The sequence below is a fragment of the Drosophila navojoa genome, chromosome 4, assembly GCF_054131105.1.
Source record: "Drosophila navojoa isolate 15081-1374.11 chromosome 4, UAZ_NAV_1.0, whole genome shotgun sequence".
NCBI classification, from domain to species: domain Eukaryota; kingdom Metazoa; phylum Arthropoda; class Insecta; order Diptera; family Drosophilidae; genus Drosophila; species Drosophila navojoa.
This window is the reverse complement of record NC_142892.1, coordinates 21,025,519-21,050,964: the sequence shown is the minus strand read 5'-3', so window position 1 is coordinate 21,050,964 and position 25,446 is coordinate 21,025,519. Positions and strand designations below refer to the sequence as shown.

The window sequence follows — 25,446 nt, the reverse complement described above, 5'->3', positions numbered from 1 at the left end:
ACTTACAAGTTCCCTCCTAAATTGTATATATATCATCTTACTTTATTCTGCATTCAAACAACTTCTTTCGTGTTTCACTTTTCTAGTTAGCATCTGCTTTCCATAATTTCTGGTTAGAACAAAAAAGTAAGAAGGTAGTAAGCCCATCGTGGGCTTAGTCTAAGTGGAGGACTGTAATTTCGTATGCAGGCAGTTCTTGCCCACTCACGGCTAAATAAGCAGCCTATTAGCTGGGCTTCTTTTTGCAACGCCAACTCCGCACACAAATCACACACAATTAGATATCAGTCAACGTGGAACGCTGGTCAACTGGCCATGATTGGGGCCTCTGCTCGTCCAGGGCGCACAGCCTGCAGTGATTTCAGCTATGACATTACCTCAATGTCAGGGCAAATTTGCAAATTAGCAGCAGACAACAAAGGAATTATATATGCACATTATATAATGCGAGTAGCGAGCCAACAACGTCAAATGATTGGGCACCGAGCAGAAAGAAAACCCAAAGCCCAAACCGAATCAATTTGCTGCGGATCACAAAATGAAAACGAGAACTGGGGGAATCGTCATGGCATGGATCTGACTGCTACAGTCCCATCTGCTGCTGCTGCTGCTGTGACTGCTCCTCCTCCTCCGCCTCTTGACTTCAAGCACACATTTTTCCCATCATTAACATTGCGCAGACGAAATCTGCATGCGGATGGAGTTAAGCCAGCCAAGAAACATGCGTACTTAGTTACAGAGCTCTTGCGTCTGCGACTATTTGTTTCACGAATTCGCAGCGCATTAAACCAGAGAGCAAAAAGAAAAAACAAACATCTATAAAGGCAAAAAACTAAAAGGTGAGGCATTAGCAACTGCAGGATATCCTAGAAGAAATTTATGAAATACTTAGAATATTAATTTTATAATACAATATAATAAAAACTTAAGAATCAATACAACTCATTTAGAATCATAAATAAATTGCTATTAAATATATTTGTGAATGATAAATAATAAATAATATTGAGATATTTACTTATATTACAAATAACTGAAATTATAAGCAGAAAACTATAGAACAACAAATTTTTGTTTAGAGCTAAGATAATAAACTTTGAGCCATAAATTAATTAAAATTAAGTATATTAAGTATATTATTAAGTATATACAATTCAAAAAAATTAATACAATAATTATTGAAAGAAACGAAGAACTTATTTTGTATTTATTTAAATAAACTTAAATTTGTAATAAAAATATTTCTACAAAAATTATATATGTATATTTATTTAAAAATAATAATAAAAAATTTTTTTTTTTTAAATTTTAGATCAACTAATTATGATAAGAAATATGTCAAGGTTCAGTTATTATATTTAACTATATTCTATTTTATTTGACAACCACATCTTAATCCATATTTCAATAGACAATCGCAACAGAATTTGATACTCTATAGCAGTTTACTCTCGATTGGACAAATGCTCATAATGCAGGGTATTCAACAGCAACAGCAGTGGCACTCTGTCCATCGGTCCAAACAAGGCAAAAGGCATGTCCATCCTCCTATCGTAACAAGAACAATTTGTTCTAATGCGCCATGGCAGCGGCAGCGGCAGCAGCAACAGTAACAGGAGTAGTTGGAGCCATCGCAACGTGGTGCTGGAGATGCATAGAGAAAGGAAAGGGCAGCCACTGAACACGCAATGGCCAGAACAAATGTAGACATTAAGCTGCTGGCTGTGGCCGAAGCGAGCCCGATTTGGGAACGGAGGCGGCAGGCAGACGGCGATGGGTGGAACGTGGACGAGGCGCGCCTTAACATCGAGTGACACGCAATGGACAAACGCCAACGCCAAACAAAGCAGCTGGCCATCATAAAAAACATATACAAATACATATATACTCACATGTATGTATATATATTTGTGTAAATATATTTTATATATGAAATTTGCCATATTTCTCGCGCTCAGCATTTTCCCAGCGGACGGACTTCTGGTAGCATTTCAATAAATTCGCTGTGGAAATTTCATTAATCGCCATTGGAGGCAGATCCCCCACCCGCCCCCTAAGCCTCGGGCGGGCAGCAGGTGGACGGCAGCTAATGGCGAGGATGCCTCCGTTGCTGGTTGCGCCATGGCCATAAAAATATTTGCCGCCTTAATGTGAGTGGCTTATAAATTTGCACAAACGCGACCATATATAGTAGCTCAGCAATGGGCCCATTGGGGGCAGGGACAGGGGCAGAGGCTGGGACAGGGACCGTCAACGGAACGCAGACCACCAACCACCAATGCCTGACAGTTGTACCTAACTGTTATTGTAGTTAGCTTGTTGGCATTGGAAAGAGGTTTAGTGGATTTCCTAGGTGAGCTTAAGGTTTTCTTTTCAGAGGAAAACTCGATACTCTTTGCTCTGTCATTCATAAATATATATACAATTAGTGTATGACTCTATACTTGTTAGTTAATATGAATACGAAGCATTATTGTTAACTGTTTTTTTCATTTATTTAACACTTGCAAAATGTTTCAATTGCTTATACTATTTACAATTACAAATCTAACTTTCTATTGGTTTATATTTGGTTTCGTTAACGGGTGTAATGAAGTGGATACAAAATGCAGCTCGATTAAATTAAGTAAATATGCATGGCCACAATGAACTAAGTTTAATTTAGGCAAACTTACGAGCTAAAACTAAGCGATAAGCACTGCTCTGGCAAGTTTTCATTGAAATTAAGCAAAGGGCATACCCTTCATCTGTGGTTTGGTATTCTCTTTTCTTTTCATTTTTGGCATAACTAAGACTGAGGTTGTGTAAATTCACTTTGGAGCTTAAGTCTAAACATCTTTGGACTAAATCATTTGGTTGAATTTCCTATTTAACTTTTTGGGATTGCAGCTAAATGAAATGGCAAGAACTAATTCTAAGCACGGCGTTTACTCTATGGCACAATCGCTTTGCTGGCAAGCAGTGAGCATTAGTCGCTCTTTTCTGTCGCTACTTCTGGTTCATGTACATGGTCGCAATCTTGTCGAGTATCGTGTCGATGGAGAGCAGCTCCTCGCTGAACTTCTGCATGGTCTGCGCGGGCACAATCCACTTGAGAAACTCCTCGACATTTAAGCGCAGCCTAGCCAAAGGCGTCAGCTTTGCGTCGTCGTGTGACGGACGCTGTGCCAGCTTCAGGGATGCGATGATAACATTATCAATCAAACGCTTCTCGTAGCCCAGTTGACGCAGCTTCTGCGCTGAGCTAATCTTCTTCAAAACAACGGCAATGTTAAACCGAATGTTGGACAGTGTATGAGCATCTTCGGTCTGGCTATCGTTGAGCTCCCCCGTTGCTTTGCACTTGGCACAGTGCTCGGAATGCGCCTGCAGCTCCACTTTGATTTTGAAGAACTCATGGCAGCCAGGACACATGTAGGGTTTCTGCTGCTTGTGTATCTTCTTCATGTGGTTCTTGAGATGCGCCAGCTGCGAGAAGGCCACCTCGTCCGTGCATAGCTGGCAGCGAAATGGCTTTTCTCCCGTGTGCTTGCGAATGTGCAGTTTCAGCACGCTGGAGTGGGCGAACGTTTGATGACAGATCTGCAACAGATGCAACATTGATTCAATTAGAAGATACGTCTCCTGTCAGTCCCCAGGCTGCCACTTACCCGACACTGATACGGCCGCTCCCCCGTATGCATTCGCATATGCACATTGTACTGCGACTTCTGTGTAAAATATGAATTGCAGACCTCGCAGACGTGCGTCTTAATCGCAGCGTGCTTCTGCATGTGCGTGGCCAGGTCCTCGTCTGGTTCGATGGTCTTATGGCATATTTCACATTCAAGTTGACTCAGCTTGTGGTGTTCCTGATTGATGTGAGCGCGCAGAGCCAATTCAGTGGCAAATTGGCTTTCGCAAATGGTGCATTTGTGCTCCATACCCTGCTCATGGCGTTCCATGTGCACACGCAGATTGGCATTGGTAGAAAAGCTGGCCGAGCACTTGGTGCAGTTGAATTGCTGGATGCTCATCTTGTGGTGGGACACCATGTGCTGCTGGAGCTATCGGAGAAATTCAGAGCTATCAGTTTCAATATGAGATAATTGCAAATTTATTTCGCTACTCACTTGGCCGCCTCGTGCGAAGCGTTTCTCGCACAGCGCACACGGATATGGCTTCTCACCCGAATGCAGACGCATGTGCAGCTTGAGCCGCTCCTTGAGGGCAAACGACTTCGGGCACTGCGTGCAGGCGAACTGCTTCTTGTGCTCATGGGCGGTGGTTATGTGGTTCTTAAGATTCACCGCCTGGCGATAGCACTTGCCGCATTCGGTGCATTTGTGGGGCCGCTCATCGGAGTGGATGAGCATGTGACGTTGCAAGTCGGTCTTGCCTCCGAACTCCTTCGAGCAGTGACTGCACACGTGTTGCTTGCGCTTGGAGGACTCGGTCTTGCGTGGTGATTTCTTCGGCTCTGGTTGAATGTAGTCTGCATCTGTATCTGTTGAGTCCTGCTCAGCCTCCTGCTCGCCATCCACGAACAAATCTTGCAGACTGCTGTTGAGGCTGCTCTTGCGCCGCTTAATGGCCGTCGCAGCGGGCGAGGACTCTCGCGCCGCCGGCGGCGATGACAGCGAAATACCGCTATCCGTGAGCAGAGAGACGGCATCCTCCTTCGAGAGGCTGCGACGGCTGCGTACCATGCTGAGTTAGTTTTATGTCTGTTACAGAGCTTCCTGCACCCGGCACCAGATGCTAATTTACTTGGGTAAGGGGTTAATGTTTCTACGATAGGGTTTTGCTTTTGTTTTTTCTTTATAGATTGGTTTTTTTTAGCTAAAAAAGTAGATGCCCAAACACCTTGGATTGTTATAGCGATTTAGTTAAATTTTCGCTGCAAGAAAAAGTTAAGAGCTGTTGTTAATTATTTAGCTTGCAATGCCACGTTCTAAACAACTCACAAAACACAAAACAATGAAAACAACAATAAGAATTTCAGCTGTGTCCACCGAACTTCAAAAACTGTCGCTGACGATAAGAATTGTACTGGGGGGAGGCGCAGAGAGAGGCATATGACGAATTACACAGAGAGAAAATTACCAGGTGATTGAAACCAAAAAAAGTTTACATGCTCTAAGCAATAGAGTTCTTATTAAAAAATAATTGTCAAATTAATGTTGACTATCTCACGTTCACTCACAGAATAAATTTTAATACTCGACTAGGGTACAGTTTTTTTTAAGTGTAGTAGTACTTTATTTATTTCGATCACTTTATCAGCTAGAATTTCCAGGTAGTATATATAGACGACATATGTGGAAACTCGTGTGCGTTACACTCAAAAGTTGTTTAGTTTGTTTTCTCAATCTTTTGTTTGGAATGCGAGAGAGCGACTGCGCCGCCAAGCTAAAACACTGATAAGCGCACGACAAAGGCAATAACTGATAAGGCGTAGTCTGATCAGATAAGAGTCAACTTATACAACTGTTGGTAAGATTTTCACTAAGCAATTGCTGCTGTTCTTGATTCTGCTGCTGCTGCAGTCGTTGCTGCTTGAAACTTCCAATGAAATGGCATATTAAAGCAGGAAAACTGCATGCAGAACAAAGAACTGTGAAAATCAAGAATAGACGACGACGGTGACGACCCTGGGAACAGTTAGCACGAAATGCTCACTACATAAACATCTGGCGAACAGATTGCCCATACACACATACACATGCACTTATACACCAAGAGGAGATTTACAGACCTTTGGCGACGCTTCATTAACATCACAAGCACAAAAAACATGAGCAACCAAATTAAGGGGCGGCGGCGCGCGCCAAAACTTACTGTGCTTAGTTTCTATGAAGCTATTGACGGCAATCGGGAACAGCATTGAAGCATGATGTGCCCAAGTGCAGGGACAGGGCCACAGTTCACACAGCTGCACGTTACGCAAATGAAGCGTAAAACGAAAATGAAAACAGTGCTGAAAAGCGAATTGGAAGCGCGAACCGAACCCTAAAAACAAAAAACACACACACTCACACTCTCAAAGAGCTTTAACTGTAACTATTGCAGCTCTGCTTGCGTTCGCGTCGCCCGTGAAGCGACACCGCTGTCTGGCAGCTTGCCCGCACGGTGGCCAGCGATTCATTAAATTGAAAGAGAACGTTGAAAAAAGCACGAACGACAGCGAAAACTCACAAAAGGTGTGCGGCTCAAAGAATACAAAAACAGCAGTTTTGTAATGCTAAATAGGCAAATGGGGAAGCGACAACGACGGCGACGGCGACGGCGATGGCGATGACAGCAACAGCCGCAGCAGCAGCAGCAGCAATAGTCACAGGCAGCGCAGTTGCAGAGCGCTGGGCGTGCGTCTTGTTGTGGGGGTCAAACGTTGAAGTCTTCTGTTTCTGTCGAGCAGAACAAACAGTACGAAAGAAGAACAAAAACTACTGCAAGAATCTTGTTAGTTACTACAAATTACCGACACCAATGGGAACTAATTAAGTAGATTCCTTATATACATACATAATTAAATACCAGCACCACAAGAAAATCACATAATTAAGGAAATCAAAACAGACATGGAAAAGAACTTACCCGCAGTGGAGTGCGAATTATTAATTATTAGAGAGCAGCTGCGAAATAAAACTTACAACTTGACTGTAAAACGCACACAGGAACATACACAAACAAGCACACAAAGCACCAGACACACTTAAAGGCTACATTTTATGTATTGTTTGCTGAAACTTTATTGCATTTGCCAAACAAACGCCCATTTTTACTACACATTGCACTTTTCCTTTTACCTTCAGAAAGCAGACCCAAATACACAAACATGTTGCAACTTGCAAGCCCATAGAAAGTCTCAGCTAAAATCTGAGTTAATTTCACATTTTATTTCTTATGCTGCACAGCTAAAATGCACCGTTTTGTTTAGTAAAATTTAATTCCTTTCTGCACCCCGCTGTGTCATGTTTACTTCTAATTATGAAGACGGAACTAGTTCAATTCGAGAATATCGATATCCCATTGTTTTGAGCTGCAATACGATATTGAAACAAAGGCATTTTATCGTTGGCAGCTTATGGTAACACTGCATTTAACATTCTAAGCTTTAGAGCAAAATTTTTAATTTACAAAAATAATGTGTGATATATACAATGTTCAAAACGCCAGTCGCTTCATTAGCAAGTACATGTGCTGATCCACCTCGAATCCGTGTAAATTGTTGGCATCTCCTTGCAGACGCATCAGTAGACCACCAAACGAAACGTACGCCGACAGTCGTGATGACTCGTTGTGCGCCTCGTCGCCCTCAATGCGATAGATCTTCCCGTACATGACGTACTCAAAACTATCCGCTCGCGTACCTTCATGCTCCATGGGATTATATTCGCCGCTGTCGGGACAACCATCTTCACGCAATGTTGTGGCCAGCACCAAACGGAATTTGTCTCCCAGTTCCATGGGATACAGCCATGAATTTATATCCAGTATAAGGTCCATTTTAAATGATTCTGATTCGCAGTGCAGGCGGGAAACGCGATCAAATTTTTTGCCCTCAGGATCCATGTCCTTAACGTTGAATATGTCTTCGAATAACACACCAGCCATTTTACCTACGAAACTGTTTATAAGCTGAGCTATTCCACTTGTGGCCGCCAAATATTTACCTTATGTTCAAACCAAAAAATTCAATGCAGTCCAATTCAGTTATCAATACCTACTACTGGCACTCAATTGTTTGTTGCTATTATGTATATTTGTTTATTTTATGGCTATATTTTCATTAAAAATACACCGTTGTCGGCAATTCGGTTTAGCGTGCTATAGGGATGGATGCGTAGTAGAATGTTCACTAGTGGCGGTTTGCCGATATGTCAGCAACTAACGATATATCGATAAGAATTGAGTTGCCGGATAGATATATTTAGGAGTTCATCAGTTATAAAATGCTCGTTTGTATCAGAAAAATAACAATTTATTCAGAGCATATTTACAAGTATTCACATTATTTACCAGTTCTGCACTTGGTCAGAATAGGCAATAACGCGACCGCCGGAAAATATTGGCCTGCGTATGGCGGGCGTCAATTGGGCGAGAGGTGCTTTAGGTGAATTAACGGTAAGCTTGGCGGGCTTTCGTTTCAATGGGGCGTTAACAATTAGACGCGCAGGCCTGAATGGAATGCGGCGCTCCACGAATGGCAAAGTCAATTGAGTCGCTGGGAATGCAGCATTAACTCTATTGATAATCTTAGCAGGTCTCCTCTGTGGCCGAGCCGTCAACTTAGAGGGCCGTCGGTTGGACTGCACAGGACGAAGCATCTGACGGAAGGCGGTAAAACGTTGTACCAGAGGCAATACAAATTGTAGCTGTGGACGTAAGCTAGCCAAGCTTATGGTTGCTGCACTCTGTCCTGAACCATTGGCGCCTACATTCGTTGGGAGCTCCGGAGGACCATAGGTCTCATCAGGAATCTCTTCAACAGCTGGTGGGCCGTAGGTCTCATCAGGTGGTCCATAGACATCATCGGGTGGTCCGTAAACAAGCTCCGGCTGTTCCTCAGGCGGTCCATAAACAAGTTCCGGCTGTTCCTCCGGTGGTCCATAGGTCAAATCTGGTTGAGGAAAGTCAGCAGGCTGCTCGGTCGGCAGTTCAAATGGTGGATCAGGCGTCAAACCGGCTGGTGGATAAGGAGCAACCTCTTGTCGCTGTAGAACAGGTCCCGGAAAACGTAGTCTAGCCGCTTCACTAGCATCCAGGCTAACTGCCGCCCAAAGGGCCACAAATAAAAAGCTTGCTCCAAACATTTTGCTGTCACAACATGAACTGCTACTGCCCTCTGTCGACTGTCGACTTTAAATACCCATCATAGACCAAAGTTGACCTTCACCAGCAAAGTGTCCAAACTGCCCAAGTGCCCAAGTGCCCAAATTGCCAACAAGGCCAATCGAGCGATGACTTATACGGCAAGCCCAAGCGCTTACGTGCCCAACAGCCACTATGACTAAACCGTATGCATATGTGAGCCGAAGATATTATGTGGTTATGGGCAACTTTATTAATAGCTTTTACATGACTTAGATTACAATTTTACCAGTTGCGGCGCAGCACCAAGCGTTCCGGCACTGGCGCTTGCCTACGGCGAGCCTGTGGGAAGCGTTGATAGATTCTGGCGGACTTATTATCCTCGGGCTTATCGAGAGTCGTCGACACAGCGATCACGGTGCCATCTTCGGCCACTTGCACGAGCACTTCCTCCTCATCCGCATCTGCGCCGGGCTGCTGCTTCGCATCAACAGGAGTCTCCTCTTCTGGTATGTCGTCGGTTTCGATGGGCTGCTCGGGCTCCGGCTGAGGTTCCGGCAAATCATCTGGTTGTGGCTGCTCATCTACACTGGTGGGTGGCCCATAGACGCTGTCCGGAGGTCCATAGGTATTATCCGGAGGCAGGTACTTCACTTCCGGCTGTGCAGTGGAACTTGGCAGCTCAAAGGGCACTTCGGGAGTGATGCCAGCCTCTGGGTAGCCGGTGGGCGCAGGACTTGGTGGCGCCTGCTCCTGCCGTGCGAGTCCACGTCGCGGCACAAATCTCTGACGCAGTGGCTCCGCACTGGCCAGGACGGCGAGGCCTAGCAGCAGAAGTGTTGAAGCAGCTTTAGTCATTTTGACGATCGATTCAATTCTGTTCTGAGTTGCCCAAGAGCTCGGCCTATTTATAGGGGCCTCCCGGTCAGATCTGTCGTTCATAATTTATGCTCGTCACTTTCGATTGTAGGCCTCCTAGCAGCTAGCTAGCTGTGTAGCTAGTTGCTGTTCTCGTTCGCTCGGCACGGCTTTGATTATGTTGGCCCGATCGAATCGGCTTGTGATTTCTGTTTAATGCTGGCTACGTGACCCTTTTCCCAATTTTGGCAGCCAATGCTAACCGGGTGTTTATCAAGTGCCGGTGGCGCTGGTCTCTCTCCCTCATTAACACGCCGACGACAGCGGTTCCAATAGGCTTTAGCTCGTAGTTCAATTCCCCATTTGTTTATTTCGGTGGGTTCTTGGCTATTCATAATTTTTCTTAATGGCTTTTATATTCATAACCATTGGCCTTTTCGGAAACGTGTCTGGAGAGCCACACCATTAGACCAAATTGTCGTCTAGGTCAGTCTCTTGACTATTGTTCAATTGGACATACAAATCTCCTTCAATTAGGTTCTTATATCCAAATGCAAACCTCATATCCAAATTTAAACTTTTTGTATGTCCTTATGATCCAGTAATTAACATAATAATATTTTTAAAATTGTCTTCTATATAATCTATAATAATAATCGATCTATAATATTAGATTCCCTTTAAGGGTATAAAAAGCAGAGTTGAAATTAATGATTTGCCATCTGTTTATTTATTTATTACATATCTTTCAGAATTGAATGATGTCTCTACAAATAAATATATTTGTTTATATATATATATATATATATATATATATATATATATATACAGTTTTTTAAAGAGCCAAAGTCGGTCGTATTAAAGCTCTATATTTTGCATTTTTGAATTTCTAAATAAATGCATGCTAAAATATTCGTAATATACCTGAATGTCCTCCTATATTTATATTTAACTGTGTTGTCTTTATGCCGAACAGCCATTTATTGGAAATTATTATAATTATTTTATTATATATTATTATATTATTAGGTTGACCCAGGCTTTGCACCGAGTAAAAAATAATGATATACAGTACAGTATTGAAAAAAAAGATGATTTTTTTTTTTTTTTTTCAAATCTATTATTGAGTATTAAATTTGTTAAATATATTTATCTTTTATATATATTTAAGCATTCGCTAAGACAAGTTTTTAGAATAGATTATACTTCGAGAAAATATCTCAAATCAAGATTAAAGTAATTAAAAGATATGAAGACATTAAAAGAAACAAAGGTTTGAAACAAATTGTTGTAAACAAAATCCAACATTTTTGCGTTTATTATGCGTATACAGCCATATATACATATCGGTATAGATATCCAACGAAAGTTACAAAAATATAGATGAATATATTAAAAGTCAACTCTAAAGTAGATTTTTTATTGTTATGCAGATCTAATATCTAGTTTAAATTTGTTCCCTTTAACTTACCAACAAATATTGGATAAACGAATCTGTTGGCCAAAATTAAAACTGCTTACAAGAAATTTGAAATTTTGTTTAACAAAGTTTTATTTATGTGTATTTAATAAAGAGTTAACAAATATTTGGATCGATGACTCGTGAAGAACATTCGCAACAACAGTGCATCTATTGGATGGTGTAGACCAGAACTGGCTTGGATCGTATGATCTGAGCGGAGCGCAGCTTCTCCGATGCTGGACCGCGCAGGCGCAGGCGACCATTGCGTGCAAGGATCAGGCTGGCGGGAATGGGCTCTGAAGCTGGATCGGCATCGGCTGGAGCCAGATCCTGGTCTTGGTCCAGATCAGCGGCAGTGTCGGCAGGGGGCGGGCCATAGGTGTTGTCGGGCTCGGCAGGTGGTGGGCCATAGGTGTTGTCGGGCTCGGCGGGTGGCGGGCCATAGGTGTTGTCGGGTGGGCCATAGGTCAGATCGGGCTGCGCCTCGGTCTCCGTCTCGGTGGGCAGGTCAAAGGGTATGGCGGGCGTGACGCCTGCAGGCGGATAAGGGGCCGAGGCTGGCGTGGGGGCAACGTCCACAGCTGGATCCACAGGCGCTGGCGATGCCTCCTCCTGGCGAGCCAAACGGAAGCGGGATGAGCGACTGCGCAGACGTGCCGGCTCCGCCACAGAGACCGCTGCGATGGCAGCCAGGATGAGCAGAGAGCTGGTGAACTTGAAAGCCATGTCGAACTGTTGCTGGTTGTTGTTAGAATGTTGATATCGACTGCGAATCGCCGACTTTTTATACACGACATTTTGGCAGTCATAAATGGCACGCCGAGGGACACCCTCAAGATGGTGTCCACATACGTGCACCTACGTGACAATATTTCGTCAAGGGCCCATGTCTAACCCATAACCATATAACCGCCGACCATTAATGCGATTCGCCACTTAACTCTGAACTTCACACACTCGATCGGCGCGCACTGCTGCAACCTGGACGTAAAGCCCATCAAATTGTATTTTGGGCAAATGCTCAACTGTCTTATCCATGTGCTTCAGCTACATTGGTGCAAAAACTATGAAGTTGCTTTAGGTGTTTAATAAGTTAAATAAAATTAAGTAAAACATATGGATCACAATATTCGGAATGTACTATATATAATACATACTATATATACTATATACTTATAAAAAATAAAGAACTATATAAACCAAAAAGTTAAAAAGCTTAAATAATTCATAAATTGTCATTAATTTTAACAAAACTAAAAACAGATTTTAAGAAAAAATATTTTTTGAAGACACTTTTAACTATAAATTTTTATAAATACTTATGCATAAATTACTTATTTATGTAGGTATTTATATTTTTTATTAAATTGAAGTTTAATATAAACCTTAATTAAGTTCAAATTTAAGAATGATATATGTATATGTGTGTATATAAATAGAATATCTATCTCTCCTTATCTAAAATGTTTTTTTTTTTTATGTATATTTATTTTTATATACAAAAATATGTATATAATATATATGTGTAACATAATAATTAAAACATTTTTATACTTATTTTCAAAATGTTTTATTATTATTATTGTTATGCCTATTAATAATTTATTTCATTTATTGCCTTTTGCACCTTGAAGTTGAATATAACTGTCCAAAAATAAATGAGCATTGAGGCACTGTGCGGCGCCTGCTTATCATGCAGGTCAATGGTTTTTTGGATTACTAGTTTTTTCTTCGTATTTTTCTTTATGCATTTGTTTTTGTTTTTTTGGAGTGGGCTATCAAATTATTGACTGCTTTATATGCGGAACGTTGCGGAGTGGTCTAGAATTGTTGCAGCTCCGTTGACACGGGGCCAGCAACGGGTATAAAAGCAAAAGCTCCATATACGATCGACAACAAAGCTTAACAGCAACTAAGACGATCATGGCACGCTATCAGCTCACTAGCTCCCTGCTGCTCCTGGCCATCCTGGTGGCTCACGTATCCGCTGAGGCGCCGCGGCGTTTACGTTTGAGTCGACAGCGCCAGGCGTTTGCCAGGCAGGAGGTTCAGCCCACGCCTTACCCGTCTGCGGATGAGCTGAAGCCGGAGGAGCCGGCACTCATCTATGGCCCACCACCGTCCACGGATGTGAATGAGCTGCCCGCCGAAGAGGAGCCGCCAGCAAACAGCTTCCAGCCCGATGCCGAAGAAGTGGAAATCGAGGAGAATTCGCTGGAGGAGGTGACCACACCAGCAGCCGTTGCTCGCCTGCGCAGCAGCCGCCAGAGATTGGCCAAGCTGCAGTTGGCCAAGGCGCAGCCCAAGCGCAAGCGTCAACGCATTGCCCGCCTGGAGGAGTTGCCCGTGGAGGCGGCAGCACCAGCCGTTCCAGTGGCTCCAGTTGCCGCCTTGCCCGCACCCCAGCTCTACTATGTGGGAGGCCAGCAGCCCTACCTGGTTGCCTACACTGCAGCTAGCCAGCAGCTGGCCTGGTAAATGATCCTGTGACTGATTGATTGATCGATTGTTATTTGCATGAAAATGTTTTGTTTGGAGTATATTAAACTGAGTTGAACTTAGCTGCATTCATGTGTTTTTTCTTTTCCAAGTCCGTTCTCTACTCCTATCTACTTTTTCAGTGGCATTTTCAGTGCTTGACACTTTTGCTCCGGTATCGACTTTTTCGCAATTCACTCGCCATTAACAAGCGCCCAAGGAGCACTTTTCATTGTTTGCATCCATTTTCATCCATTGCATATTGAAGTTGTTGAGTTTTTCTTGTACATTTTTCTGCATTTTCTCCACTTTTCCTTTGTTCTGGCTCTTTGAATGCATTTTTCATGCTTTGCCTGCTTATAAATTGTTATTTCTGTGTGTTTTTCTTTACTATTATTCCGTTTTTTGTTTGCTGCTTTTAAAAGGCGTTTAAAAGGTTTCAATACTATTGTTGTTCGTCTATTCAAGACTTATATACTAAATCGAGCATGATGCGCTTCATGCATACATAGATGGGCATATAAGTAGTATAGTTGGTGCAACTTCTGCTTTCCACAGCTGCCAATACTTATACTAGCTCAAGAATTTAAATATATAGAGTTTTCTCTGTGATAGTTATCATCTGTCTGTATTGTGCACTTGAAAGAAGTTAGAAAACATTTATACAATTTAAAGTTTAAGTTTTTTAGAAAACATCTATAAAAATAAAAGTTTACGTCCTTAACTATAATATTAGCTTTAGGCGTGGTAAATGGGTAAATTTTAATTTTCTGTATTTAAATAGAAAATAAAATTTTCTATATTTTACAGCAGGAATCTTGGTAATTAATTTAAAGTGGCATACTGGTAATATTTTCCTTTTACTATATAAGAACAAAAAACTTGTTGCATTGAATAATCTAGGGAGAGACCCATGTTTCTTAATATTCCCACTTTTCTATAGAAATCTTCTGGAGATAGCACTTAACCCAATAGAACCAAAAACTGGAAATTTTAAATACATTTAAAGGTTTTTATAATTCGAGCGAGCATTATGCAGCCAGTTTGACCCGACATTATTGCTTTTACTGGCATTATATTGCGTAAGTATAATGAAGCTGTATTAAAATAAAAGTTAATAACATTTCCTTATGTCTATGTAAAATTAAGAATATGATTCAGCCGACTAAATTTAGATATTCAGTGAAAGTTGATCCAATTTGTGTACCCTTAACAGGGATTATGCATACTGTGCAATATCGGATTTTAATGTGAATTTCAAGTAATTGAAATTAATCATAGAGGAAATTAAATTTTGGTATTCAAGTGCAATTAAAAAGTTTATGAGTAAAAAGATCATGCCAAGTAATTTTGATAAAACTATCGCTAAAGGCAACGCAAAGATATCATTGACCTACCTCTATCTTTTGATGCTATTTCTCATCAGGTTTTGTGAATAGATAAAATATTGTGGAACTTAAATGAGTATATAATAGAAACTTTGATCTGATTCATAATATATTTTATAATTGAATACAATATGGAGGGTAAAATATTTAATATAGAAGTATTGAATATAGAAATCCGACAATATTGCAGTGGATGGTACAAAAGAGGTCAACTAATTAGAAGCTAGAGTAAATTCTTATTAAAATTTCATTGGAATTCCTTCGATACATTGGACAATTGGAGTTATGTGCATAGTGGCTACATGCGACAAGAACCTGAGAAGTGAATGAGAGGGATGAAAAGGAAAATTTTATACGCCCCATACAGATGCTCTTTAAACTCAATATAGGCACGTCAAAATGAGCAGCTGAAGAATAAGTTTACTTAAAAATATTTCTAAAATATTTTACTTTATAATTCCCATGAAATTTACATTTGCATACTGCTTGAATAAATAAATATCATACGTTTGATTTAGTTTCTCTATTTTTATGTTGAATTCAAACGGGGGAAAAAAAGCTGATGAAACTCAAAATAGATACATATAACAAAAACAGTAGCAGAGAATAAATTTGAATAAATAATATTGGCATATTAACATTGTATAGGGTCTTTATAATATGCATAACGCTTTTATAAAATAATTACTTTCGCTGTTTGTTTGCCATGTGTGGGTTGAAAAGGAGAGGATGCTGATAAAACCCAAAATAGACACATTAAAATAGGCTGCAGTCCAATAAGTTTTAATAAATAATATTTATTTAATGTATGTATATAGATTTTTTTATTGCTATTGAGTGGGGGCCTTTACAGTTCCCAAGCAATTACAATTTGCATATTGCTTTTGTAATATAATTTGTATTTTATATTTCCTCTATTCATATGTCGAATCGCAATCTTATCGCTTGAAAAATCACAATTCACGATGTTGGTATTTCCTCCCGGTTTTCAAGATAATATTGCTGAGTAAGCGTATGTACACTCTCTACTCACACCCACACACGCACATAGACAGGTATATACCAATGTATGTGTGGGCATTAATTAGCCATGAGTATTGTAATTTTTTGTGTGGCTGGAAAACGAGCTTTAGCCAGCAAAGAAAGATCCCCGCGTCTCGAGTGCACCCACATTCGGCCTCGAGCTGTTCCTCAGTGCCTCGATGGCCTGGTAGTTGAGGAACCAGAACGGCTGATTATCCTGGGGCAGCTGACTCAGGTAGTTCACATAGTTCTCGTCTCCATGCGCATCGATGGGCAGAGCATTCGCCACGGGTCTGACGACACTTGGAGTGGGTGAAGGAGGAGGACTCACTCCGCTGGCGGGGGCTTGAGTGCTGCCCACAGATGGGGGACTGGCAGCAGCAGCACCACCACCAAAGCGGTTGGCCACGTCAACGGTGGCCGGCACCACACTCGATGCCACCACGGGCTCATAGCTGCTCACGGCAAACACGAGGGGCACGCCCACTGGCGGCCTCTGCGGGGCGCCGTAGGCCAAGCTGACTGTTTGCGCCTGCTGCGGCACTGCATCCGAGCCGAAGCGTGTGGCAATGTCCACGCCAGATATGTTCTCCACGGCCGTATTCTGGGCGCCGTTATACTTGTCCTTCTGGCTGAGTCCGCCTGGCGGCCGTGCGCCGGCAAAGGATGGACGTTGAGCCGAAGCGAGTTCGATTAATCCAATCAGCATTAGCACACTCAACCTCTTCCACATTTTATTTTGTTGTTATCAAAGCTCAAAGATCACAAAAACCGACTCGTTAAGCGTAGCTGCTTCACTCGCAGCGTCTGATACACTGAGCAGCCAAAAGCGCTTGCAATTATTTAAATAAGCAGCGAGATGCTGAGCTGACTCAACCCAGGCAAGAGACAGAGAGATAAGACACCGATAGAGACAGCAGCTACAACAGCAGCAGCAGAGGTCGACAGAGAGAAAGATGCCAAGCAAGTTGAAGCTGTTTCTCTTTGTGTCTTATCAAGCTGATAGAAACCCCGTTTGACCGCCCTGCGTATGTGAGGCAATATTTCTAAATTTCCCACTCTCCCTTTCTAGCTCGCTCTCTCTGTCTCTCTTCTACATAAGTTTTGAATGCATTTAATTGCTTGTAAATTGAAAATGATTAGCATGTGTGATCGAACAACCGATTCAAGCCAATAAATCTCTTTTATATGTATATATATTAACCATAGCTCAAGTCTTGTTAGAGCTGATCAATTTTACAGGGTATAAGCTATTTAATTAGTTTCAATTTAAATATTCTAATTAACAGTTTTTCTATCTTATTGTTGATAATTCCCTTCTCTACTAGGTAATTAAACTCTTATTAAAGTTGAACAATACTCTGGGCTATAAATGCTTCACTGATGATCTATTACTAGTACTAGTTATTACTAGTAATAGTAATAGTAAGCAGTTGTGCTTAGCAGCGGATTAGTAGAAAATTTTTTTATATATTTAAATATTATTTATATATAATAAATAATATATTACGACTAATAAATAAGGTTTGGCAGAAAATAATATCAATAAAATCATATTATATAAAAATGATACATAATAAATTACTAATAATATTATTGTAAATATGCTATGATTTTATTGATATTATATATAAATTTTATATTATATTGTATTATTATAAATTTTTTTTATTTTATATTAGTATTTTATTATCATTCCGAATATATTCCTCAACCATCTGTCTGTACTTACCTCCTTTAATTGCATTTTTATAGGGTAGCATTGCTTCGATTCCTGGCAAATTGAACTTGAATTTCTTGTTTACTTGCGGTTTGGGAGATACCCAGCCCAATGTAAGCAACTTCGATTTCGTCTTCATCTTCGTCAGCATCAGCAGCATCGTCATGTTTTTATGACGCGTACGCATGCGCTCCTTAACCGGTTACCTGGCTTGGCCCGGCCCAGCCCCGCATTTGGTTTTGGCTCTGAGCGTGGCAGCAATGCCATCCAAACCCCCTTTAGTGATTCATCAGGCAGACAGAATGTCTGAGCACGATCTGTGTGAGCTTTTGTTGTGTTTCCTGAACACTTTATTTGCAATTCGCTTACAATCAATGGTAAATTTCAAATGCTGAATAGTTTGTATGTGTATGCGTATGTTTATGTGTGTGAGTGTGTGTGAGTTGCTGGTATGCCGTCATCAGGGAGCTTCGTTGAATCGTCATGGATTTTTGGGTTATGCAGCAGCTGGCATCTGGCTAAATGCGACTGCCCGGTCCAGGCAGCTCGCCAGCAGATGAGCTGGGCGCATCTAGGCGCGTCGCACCACAGAGCGGGCAGCGCTCAGCTTGGCCGGGCGGGCTGCGGCGGCGGCGGCGGCAGCGCGACGATAGGCCACAGGCTGGGCGCGCCGGAGCTTGGCGGCGCGTCTGGCAGCCACGAGGCGTGCCTGCTCGGCGGGCACATCGGCGGCGGCGTCAGCGGCTGGCAGGTCGTTACCAGTGACATCGGGCGGGCCGTAGACCTCATCGGGCACGGCATTGGGCGCTGCGTCGGGCGGGCCGTAGACGGCATCGGGCGTGGGCTCGGCGGCGGCTGGGGCGGCTGCCTCATCGAAGGGCACCTCTGGCTTCAGTTCGTCGGCTGAAGGATATGGCGTGACGGCATCCGGGTCCGCTGGCGCCAGCTCCTGGCGTGCAAAGTAGCGGGAGCGTCCACGGCTCAGGCGCTGCACCTGGCGCTGGCGCTGCACCTGGCACTCGCTGACGGCCAGCAGGCAGGCGGCGATCACAATCAAGACTTGGAACTTGGCCATATCGATGAGTTGCTGGATCTCTGTGTGCTTGTGGGTGGGTGTGTGTGTGGTTCTAGGAAGCTGAAGCCGACGACTGCTGCAGTTGGCAGCCAAGCGCGGCGCTTTTATAGCTAGGAGAGATGTGGAAACAGTGGAATCGGCTGACCATGTTCCAGCCCCACTCGAATCTGTTTAGTGTGCGGTGCGTCGCATGGTCCAAGCATGGACATCCTTTTTTGGCGCTCTCTCTGACGTCGGCGGCTCCATTGTGAGCGGCCGATCGGCGGGTTTATGTGCGTGCGACGTGACAAGAAAGAACTAGCAGAAGAGCTGGAAGTTCGAATTTATAGTTCCGCCATTAATCAATCCAAAACCGGAGCGAGCACTATTCAATGGAATAACACTCGGAACGTCTACAGCTGCGGCGCTACCAATGAGTGTTGTGTTCTAGTTTATGTCAAAATAAATCAGCCTTCAGAAATTCTTAAGTGTGCCACTTATATAAAAGTGAGCGATAAAACTTTTAGAAGGTGTAACTTTTCATTCTTATGAATAATAAAATTAAATTTAAATTAAATTAACAATAAAGACAAATAAATAAACAAATACTCCAAATATTCCGTATATTAGATTATCCATGGCATCAGATAAAACTAAAAGAATATGCTGGACAGGCGTTTATAGCTCGAATATTCATTTAACGATTCTGTTATCAATTCGAAAACTTATGATACCCAACTAAACCTCAGAAATAATAATAATATAAGTAAGTAGTAATAATAACAATGCAGGTCACTTTAGATGATGTATTAAAGCATCTGATATTATCTACTGTGTTGTGATTTCATCTATCAGATTATAATATTATATATTTATCAGAATATATAATACTTCAGGCTAATACTAACTTAGTAGCCAAGAATGCCTAAATGAGATTCGGATTGGAATCAGATCAAGCAAAAACATTCGGGAAAAATCAAATCAATTATCGATCTGGTTGTATGTAAATACCTCCAGTTACTCATGGGTTGCCGATGTGGTTATGTGTAGGCCGATAGGTAAGTGGGATCGAACAACAATATATTTAAAGAGGAATCTAGCCATGCAGTTTTAGAATCTAAACTATGATGTATATCCTTGACTCTCCAAAGGGAAATAGACTCTAGACTGTATGTAGATGCCGCCAGTCACGCATGGAACACCCAAGTGTCTAACTATGGCCCGATAGGTTAGTTCGATCGTTATCAGAGGACGTGACGCGCTGCAATAGTTAGTTAATTGCTCATAGCCGCCCTTGGGGCTCACCTCAGTGGCAGTCGTTGATCGCATAATATCGATTATAAGTGTTTAATAAATATTCTAACACTCAAGCCCAGACATAATGCAATTGGCGACAAGTTTTCGCTTTCAATTGATGTGGGCAGCTCGTCAATGGTTTGGCCGGTTGGGCAGCGCCTTAGAGTTTCCGATCACGTAGGAAACGCATTTTATTTCCATAGAACATGGCGACGATTCGGACGTGGTGGACGTGGATAAGCAGTCAAACACCAGAAGCAAAGCAAATGCAAAATATTCAAGCAAATATACATATAAGCATATATCTATATATATTTCGTTCGGTGTGTATAAAATATAAGTAATAAAATAAATCAATAAATGTGATAGCCGTGCGCCTAATGATGTTCCACGTATGCATATGTCCCGATGTTACGACTCGACATGGAACGGAACGAGATGAGACGACTCTCGCTTTCATTGCCAGTTGAACAGACCCGAGACCTGAGACCTTAGACAGCTCGAGAACATTGTATAAAAACAGCAGACGCATCCGCAGCTGGAATCAGTTGGAATATATCGCCTCACTTACGATAGACCTACAGCACAGTATGCAGTGGATGTTTGCTCTGGTTCTCTGCCTGTGGGCATCGGGAATCGCCGAGACGCGTCAGATACGCATCAATCGGTATGCGGTCAGCGTTCAGGAGGATGACGTACAGCAGGCGGTGGTGAGAGAACTGAAGCCCACGCCCACGCCCGCGCCCGCACCAACGCCCACACCATATCCAGCGGCTGGCTTTAGGCCGGAGGGACGCGCCTTTTGGCTGCCGGGCGAAGCCGATGCCGCGGTGCAGCCCACTGCGGGCTCTGACTTGGGCACAACTACAACGGAATTGCCGCTGGATGACGCGACAGCCAGCACCACGGAAGCTCTCGATTTGAGTACGACAACAACAGTGGACTCGCTAGATGCCACCACCACGGCTGCACCCATTGAAGCCCGCTCAGGCCGCGCCTTTGCCGGCGCCCCCTATCCAGCCGCCGGCTATCGACCCAGTCGCGCATTCCTGCTGCCCACAGAGCTGAAGCAGCAGCAACAGCAGCAATTAGATGCTGGCAATGCAACCGAGTCAGCTGAAGCGGACGACAGCAATGCCAATCATCCAGTGTGTGGCGTCAGCACGAATCCGCTGAAGCCCACGCCAGAGCCTGGCTCCAAGGCTGAGCCCGATGCCGAAAACGTGCTCTTCACCGCCAGCCTGGGTCCAGCCGTGCTGGTGGCCAGAGCACCTGCATCCAGTGTTGTGCCTGTGGCCATTCCACTGCGCTCTCAGCCGCTGATCCAGGCGCCCAGGCGAGGATTTGTCTACACCACGCACGTGGAGCAGCGCTGGTGAGCTGGCCTCGACTGCATCTCTCGTATTATTACATTGTTAAACAGATTAGTCTTAAGAACTCCATGTTGTGTTTTGTATTTCAGTCAAGGTGAATAAATATTCGAATTCATCTGTATTTTATAAATGTCTATGAATTCATACATTGCAAGCAATAAATAAATAAATATATTTTTAAGTACATGAGAATCGAGTAGCAGAGAACTATTTGATGGAAGCAGGAAATTCATAAAAGAAACCACTTTCAGCATGTACATTCGCAATTTTGTACACATTGAGTACAAAGAGCGATCAAGCAAGATGAGACTTATATGAGATTATTTGATTGCAGTAGCTCTTTAATTAATTGATATTTCATACATCTGCATTCAATAAGACTAAAGGTGTCAATTTAATTAATTCATGCTTCATTGTTAATTCTCAACTGGAGCTGCATCATGAAGGCTTTTGTGGGAGATGAATTTGACAAGCTGAAGCGTAAGAGCGGTATTTTAGATCTTGAGGGAACACGTGGACAGAGATACGAAAGCGATATATGAGGTGATGCAAATATACTTGGCGTTACAATCAACATTGAAAAAGATCCAGAAAAGTCTCGAGACAATATTTTGTAGTAGGAGTACCAATAATACACATTGAATTGAGTCATACATTTGCTTCAGAATGACTCCAGTCACAAGAGCTTAAAAAAATCATAAACAAGTTAATATGAGAAATGCCTCTTCCCTATATATAAATGTTCTCAACCCTCCGAAAAGTAGAGTTGTTTAGGAATGTATTTTCTATGCCTAAATTCCTCTCTATTAGTTGTTTAGTTTCAAGTTCCATGTTTATCTGATCTATTGCTTCTTTAATCTCCCAAAAGTATTTTCTATTTGCATTCCTCACTGTTTGCTGTTTTCTCCCACTCCTCGTGTATGCAATGCTCTAATTCAAATGCTAAAGCTGCTTCTATATCAGTTATCCATCATTTTTATTAAAATTTCTTCTTAAAACTAAATTAGAACTCGTAACACTTTCGATATTCGGTATTGAACATAAAAACAAAGCTTTAACTGGAGCACAGTGCGGGGGGAAGGGCCTGTCCGGCCATCGATAGTCAACGCAAATTGTGCACGTAATTAACAATCAGTGGATCATCGAGGCTGGTGGGCACGATTTCCACAGAATGCACCACCGGCTGCAAGTGGACGTCGCTGTCGATGTGCGTGAAGCTGCCCAGCTGCAGTTCGTCATGGGTGGATGAGCTGGTGAGGTCCGACAGGTCGGTTAAGCTGCCATCCAGCAGCACGTAGTCGGCCTCCGGCTCGACGAGGGCCAGCTCAATGGCCACATTGTTGGCCGAGGGGGCCTGCGGCTGTTCGGCAATCGCAATTGTGGTGTTGTCTGTGGCCACAGCCACGGCTACGTTGGGCTGGACCGCGTCCTCGGAGGATATTGTCGCATTGATGGCGAATAGTTTAGTTGTCTTTTGCTCGCTGGCTTGCTCGTCTACGGTTGTTGTTGTCGCTGTCGTTGTCGCTGCTGTTGTTGTCGGTGGCTCACTGTACTCGGTTGTGGTGCTGACCTCTGTCGTAGTTGGCAAACTGCTATCCCCACTGCCAGCGGTGGCTGAGGCATCGCTGTCGTCCGGCTCCTCGAACTGCTGCTCCACTTCCGCTGGCCGCCTGGCCGGCGTGCTCAGCAGCAGCAGCTTAGCCGACTTCATTTGACCCACACTCAGGTCACCGTCGACGGTGCCGGGCGCAGGATCAACACTAGCCCAACCAATTTTCACGGTGGCATCCTTGTCGCGACTTTGGGCCACCGATGCGGTCGTTACTTCTGGCTCCACCGTGGTGCTGGCCTCCACGGCGTCGGCTGGCCCGCTGCTTATTGTGGTTGCCTCCTCCTGCGCCTCGGGCCGAATGACAGCCGTCCGTACGCTGGCACCCATGCACAGCAGCAGCAACAGCGCCAGCCCAACGCCGTAACCGTATCCGTATCCGTGTCCTTTCCGCATATTTTTTTCGTTTTTCGCTGCTCTTCAAGTTTTATTCACACTCTTTAGCTGTAGTACTAAGCGCTGACATTTTCCAGCCGAGCGTATTTATAGCTGCTCAACTAATTCTAGCGGCCAACGCCCGTTTATCCATGCCCAATCTCAGGCACCTGTCATAATTTCAGCCCTGAAGCATTTAAAGCGACGCGCTGCTTCCGCATGCTGTCCAAGCCGGAAATGTAATTCCCTGTGTGTGCGTCTGTGTGACTCTGTGTGTGTGTGTGTGTGCGGTTGGCTGCTCTGGCCAGTGTCTCAGTCGTGGTCATCGTGTCAACGTGGAGGCCAAAAGGCGGACATCGCTCGCTACACCTTAAACCTGCCCGTTGACCGCAATGATGGTCACAGAGTCAGCCCCAAAATCGCTTTACATATTCCCCCACCAGCCCCACTCCGCTGCCCCTAGCCCGGCTTTAACAACATGTACTTGTGCTCGCTGTTGTTGTTGCTGCTGCTGCTGCTGCTGCTGCATGTTTGCCAGCAGTCGATTTGAGCTTGTGTTGGTGATGAGCAAAGTTTGCGGCTGACCAGTGCCAGTTGTTGGGCATGCCGGGCACGTACACTTGGTGACTTTGTTTTCGTCTTAAATGCGAATTGGGAAAATTGAAATAAATAGCCGCATGTTCTCATACTCGTAGTCGGTCCCATACACTGCGTACATACGTATGTATATCTATTGGTATGTAACTTATAAACGTCTCACAGGCCATCAGCAGCAGCTCAATAACGGCAGAGAAGCCAGCAGCACCTAAAGCACTTTAATGTGGAAGGTAAAATGTGCTGCTCCACTTGGTTAGTAAAATAGCAATAAATTTAAGCATAACGTTATTGAGTATAATAGAAATTATTAAACTATTAATTATATAATATTTATCATGAAAGTAAAACGTATCACTGAAATAAACGAAATAGGAAAAAATAATGAAAAAAGAGAGAAAAATAAACACACGCAAAAATAATAGACACCTTTTACTTTGATTTACTATTTCATACTATAAACCGTAATGGAAAATAAAACAAAAATTATGAATGAACTGGAATTTTCTAAAGCCTTATTATACATAAAGGTAAAAAAAAAACTATTCATATAAAACTTGTAGTCAGAGCTTAAAATAATGTTAAGTAAGACTAGAAAAGTAATTTTAGACATTTTAAGCATAAATTATTTACGAAATTTTACATTGGAAGCAAAGTAATCATATACAAATATTCATTTGAACTGGAAAGTAGTATTTTTTATTTATTGTTTATTTATTTTTATGCAGGTTAAAAAAGTAATTCGAAGCATTTCAGAAATTATGTATACAATTTTTTTGCCAGCTCCTTTCGTTTATGTAAATTAACATTAAGTAAAATAGTCGAGTACTTAATATTCCATCAGGTAAAATAATGGGGCAGAGCTTACTGGACAGGAAAAATAATTTTTACATAGTAAACTGCAATCAGAGCATAAAAAGAAGAAAATAAGAGTTAAGATTCATTTTCTGTTAAGCAGGCGAGTCTCGAAGCAACTTTAAGCATTTAATAATAAATGTAAAAAATGTTTGCTTTTGAATAACTTACTGACAGACCAGCTGCTATCATCAATCAGCAGCTTCCTTTAAATGAAAATGAAATTAAGTCTCTTGAAGTGCCGTTTACAGACAACAAAATGCGCTGAGGCGCGCCTTGGATAAAATTGTAATTCCTATTGAAATGATAATGGGGTGGAGATTGCTAGATTGGCAAACTAAGATATGAGATAGAGTACAAAAGCTATGAATGACTTATGGACACTCTTAAGCAGGCGGAGCTGATGACTAGAACAGCTATTCGAAAAGCTGAGCCCTATTCAGTCTAGCTTGAATTATCAATCAAAATATATTTATATTTAATAAAATGGTGTTGGGTGTAGATAATCTGCATTGAATTTTAGAAAACCTCTTCTCTTTGCCTTTGTGAATTATATTATACAGCCATA

General features: G+C 42.6%; 10 protein-coding genes across 15 annotated transcripts; 2 read left to right on the top strand and 8 right to left on the bottom strand.

The window, feature by feature from the left end:
- Nucleotides 1-2,776: 2,776 nt before the first annotated feature.
- On the bottom strand, nucleotides 2,777-6,955 carry LOC108651554 (uncharacterized). Of its 6 annotated transcripts, none has more exons than XM_089259025.1 (4): nucleotides 6,789-6,955; nucleotides 4,113-4,879; nucleotides 3,651-4,046; nucleotides 2,777-3,582 (listed from the first exon to the last, which is right to left on the bottom strand). In XM_089259025.1, exons 2-4 carry the CDS (start codon nucleotides 4,686-4,688, stop codon nucleotides 2,989-2,991), a joined length of 1,566 nt encoding a protein of 521 aa, XP_089115151.1. In that variant the 5' UTR covers nucleotides 4,689-4,879; nucleotides 6,789-6,955; the 3' UTR covers nucleotides 2,777-2,988. The 6 variants fall into 6 exon arrangements, with proteins under 6 accessions (XP_089115151.1, XP_089115150.1, XP_089115152.1 ...); XM_089259024.1 differs by lacking the exon at nucleotides 6,789-6,955 and adding an exon at nucleotides 6,577-6,779; XM_089259026.1 differs by lacking the exon at nucleotides 6,789-6,955 and adding an exon at nucleotides 6,577-6,779 and having other exon boundaries at nucleotides 4,113-4,677.
- Nucleotides 6,956-7,048: 93 nt separating this feature from the next.
- On the bottom strand, nucleotides 7,049-7,833 carry Polr2H (DNA-directed RNA polymerases I, II, and III subunit Rpb8). Its single transcript, XM_018101371.3, has 2 exons — nucleotides 7,656-7,833; nucleotides 7,049-7,601 (listed from the first exon to the last, which is right to left on the bottom strand). The coding sequence occupies exon 2, from the start codon at nucleotides 7,594-7,596 to the stop codon at nucleotides 7,147-7,149; it is 450 nt and encodes a 149-aa protein (XP_017956860.1). The 5' UTR covers nucleotides 7,597-7,601; nucleotides 7,656-7,833; the 3' UTR covers nucleotides 7,049-7,146.
- A 164-nt stretch (nucleotides 7,834-7,997) lies between these two features.
- LOC108651562 (uncharacterized) lies at nucleotides 7,998-8,945 on the bottom strand. Its single transcript, XM_018101362.3, has one exon. The coding sequence runs from the start codon at nucleotides 8,793-8,795 to the stop codon at nucleotides 7,998-8,000; it is 798 nt and encodes a 265-aa protein (XP_017956851.1). The 5' UTR covers nucleotides 8,796-8,945.
- Nucleotides 8,946-9,023: 78 nt separating this feature from the next.
- On the bottom strand, nucleotides 9,024-9,898 carry LOC108651564 (uncharacterized). The gene has a single exon (XM_018101365.3). The coding sequence runs from the start codon at nucleotides 9,733-9,735 to the stop codon at nucleotides 9,079-9,081; it is 657 nt and encodes a 218-aa protein (XP_017956854.3). The 5' UTR covers nucleotides 9,736-9,898; the 3' UTR covers nucleotides 9,024-9,078.
- Nucleotides 9,899-11,158: 1,260 nt separating this feature from the next.
- LOC108651566 (uncharacterized) lies at nucleotides 11,159-12,106 on the bottom strand. The gene has a single exon (XM_018101367.3). It carries the CDS (start codon nucleotides 11,837-11,839, stop codon nucleotides 11,282-11,284), a length of 558 nt encoding a protein of 185 aa, XP_017956856.1. The 5' UTR covers nucleotides 11,840-12,106; the 3' UTR covers nucleotides 11,159-11,281.
- A 701-nt stretch (nucleotides 12,107-12,807) lies between these two features.
- LOC108651567 (uncharacterized) lies at nucleotides 12,808-13,680 on the top strand. Its single transcript, XM_018101368.3, has one exon. The coding sequence runs from the start codon at nucleotides 13,037-13,039 to the stop codon at nucleotides 13,589-13,591; it is 555 nt and encodes a 184-aa protein (XP_017956857.1). The 5' UTR covers nucleotides 12,808-13,036; the 3' UTR covers nucleotides 13,592-13,680.
- Nucleotides 13,681-15,756: 2,076 nt separating this feature from the next.
- LOC108651565 (uncharacterized) lies at nucleotides 15,757-16,775 on the bottom strand. Its single transcript, XM_089260092.1, has one exon. It carries the CDS (start codon nucleotides 16,733-16,735, stop codon nucleotides 16,109-16,111), a length of 627 nt encoding a protein of 208 aa, XP_089116218.1. The 5' UTR covers nucleotides 16,736-16,775; the 3' UTR covers nucleotides 15,757-16,108.
- Nucleotides 16,776-18,044: 1,269 nt separating this feature from the next.
- LOC108651569 (uncharacterized) lies at nucleotides 18,045-18,886 on the bottom strand. Its single transcript, XM_018101369.3, has one exon. It carries the CDS (start codon nucleotides 18,795-18,797, stop codon nucleotides 18,294-18,296), a length of 504 nt encoding a protein of 167 aa, XP_017956858.1. The 5' UTR covers nucleotides 18,798-18,886; the 3' UTR covers nucleotides 18,045-18,293.
- A 1,658-nt stretch (nucleotides 18,887-20,544) lies between these two features.
- Nucleotides 20,545-21,575, top strand: LOC108651563 (uncharacterized). The gene has a single exon (XM_018101364.3). It carries the CDS (start codon nucleotides 20,663-20,665, stop codon nucleotides 21,449-21,451), a length of 789 nt encoding a protein of 262 aa, XP_017956853.1. The 5' UTR covers nucleotides 20,545-20,662; the 3' UTR covers nucleotides 21,452-21,575.
- An 822-nt stretch (nucleotides 21,576-22,397) lies between these two features.
- Nucleotides 22,398-23,582, bottom strand: LOC108650300 (uncharacterized). Its single transcript, XM_018099419.3, has one exon. The coding sequence runs from the start codon at nucleotides 23,448-23,450 to the stop codon at nucleotides 22,548-22,550; it is 903 nt and encodes a 300-aa protein (XP_017954908.2). The 5' UTR covers nucleotides 23,451-23,582; the 3' UTR covers nucleotides 22,398-22,547.
- Between the last annotated feature and the right edge of the window lie 1,864 nt (nucleotides 23,583-25,446).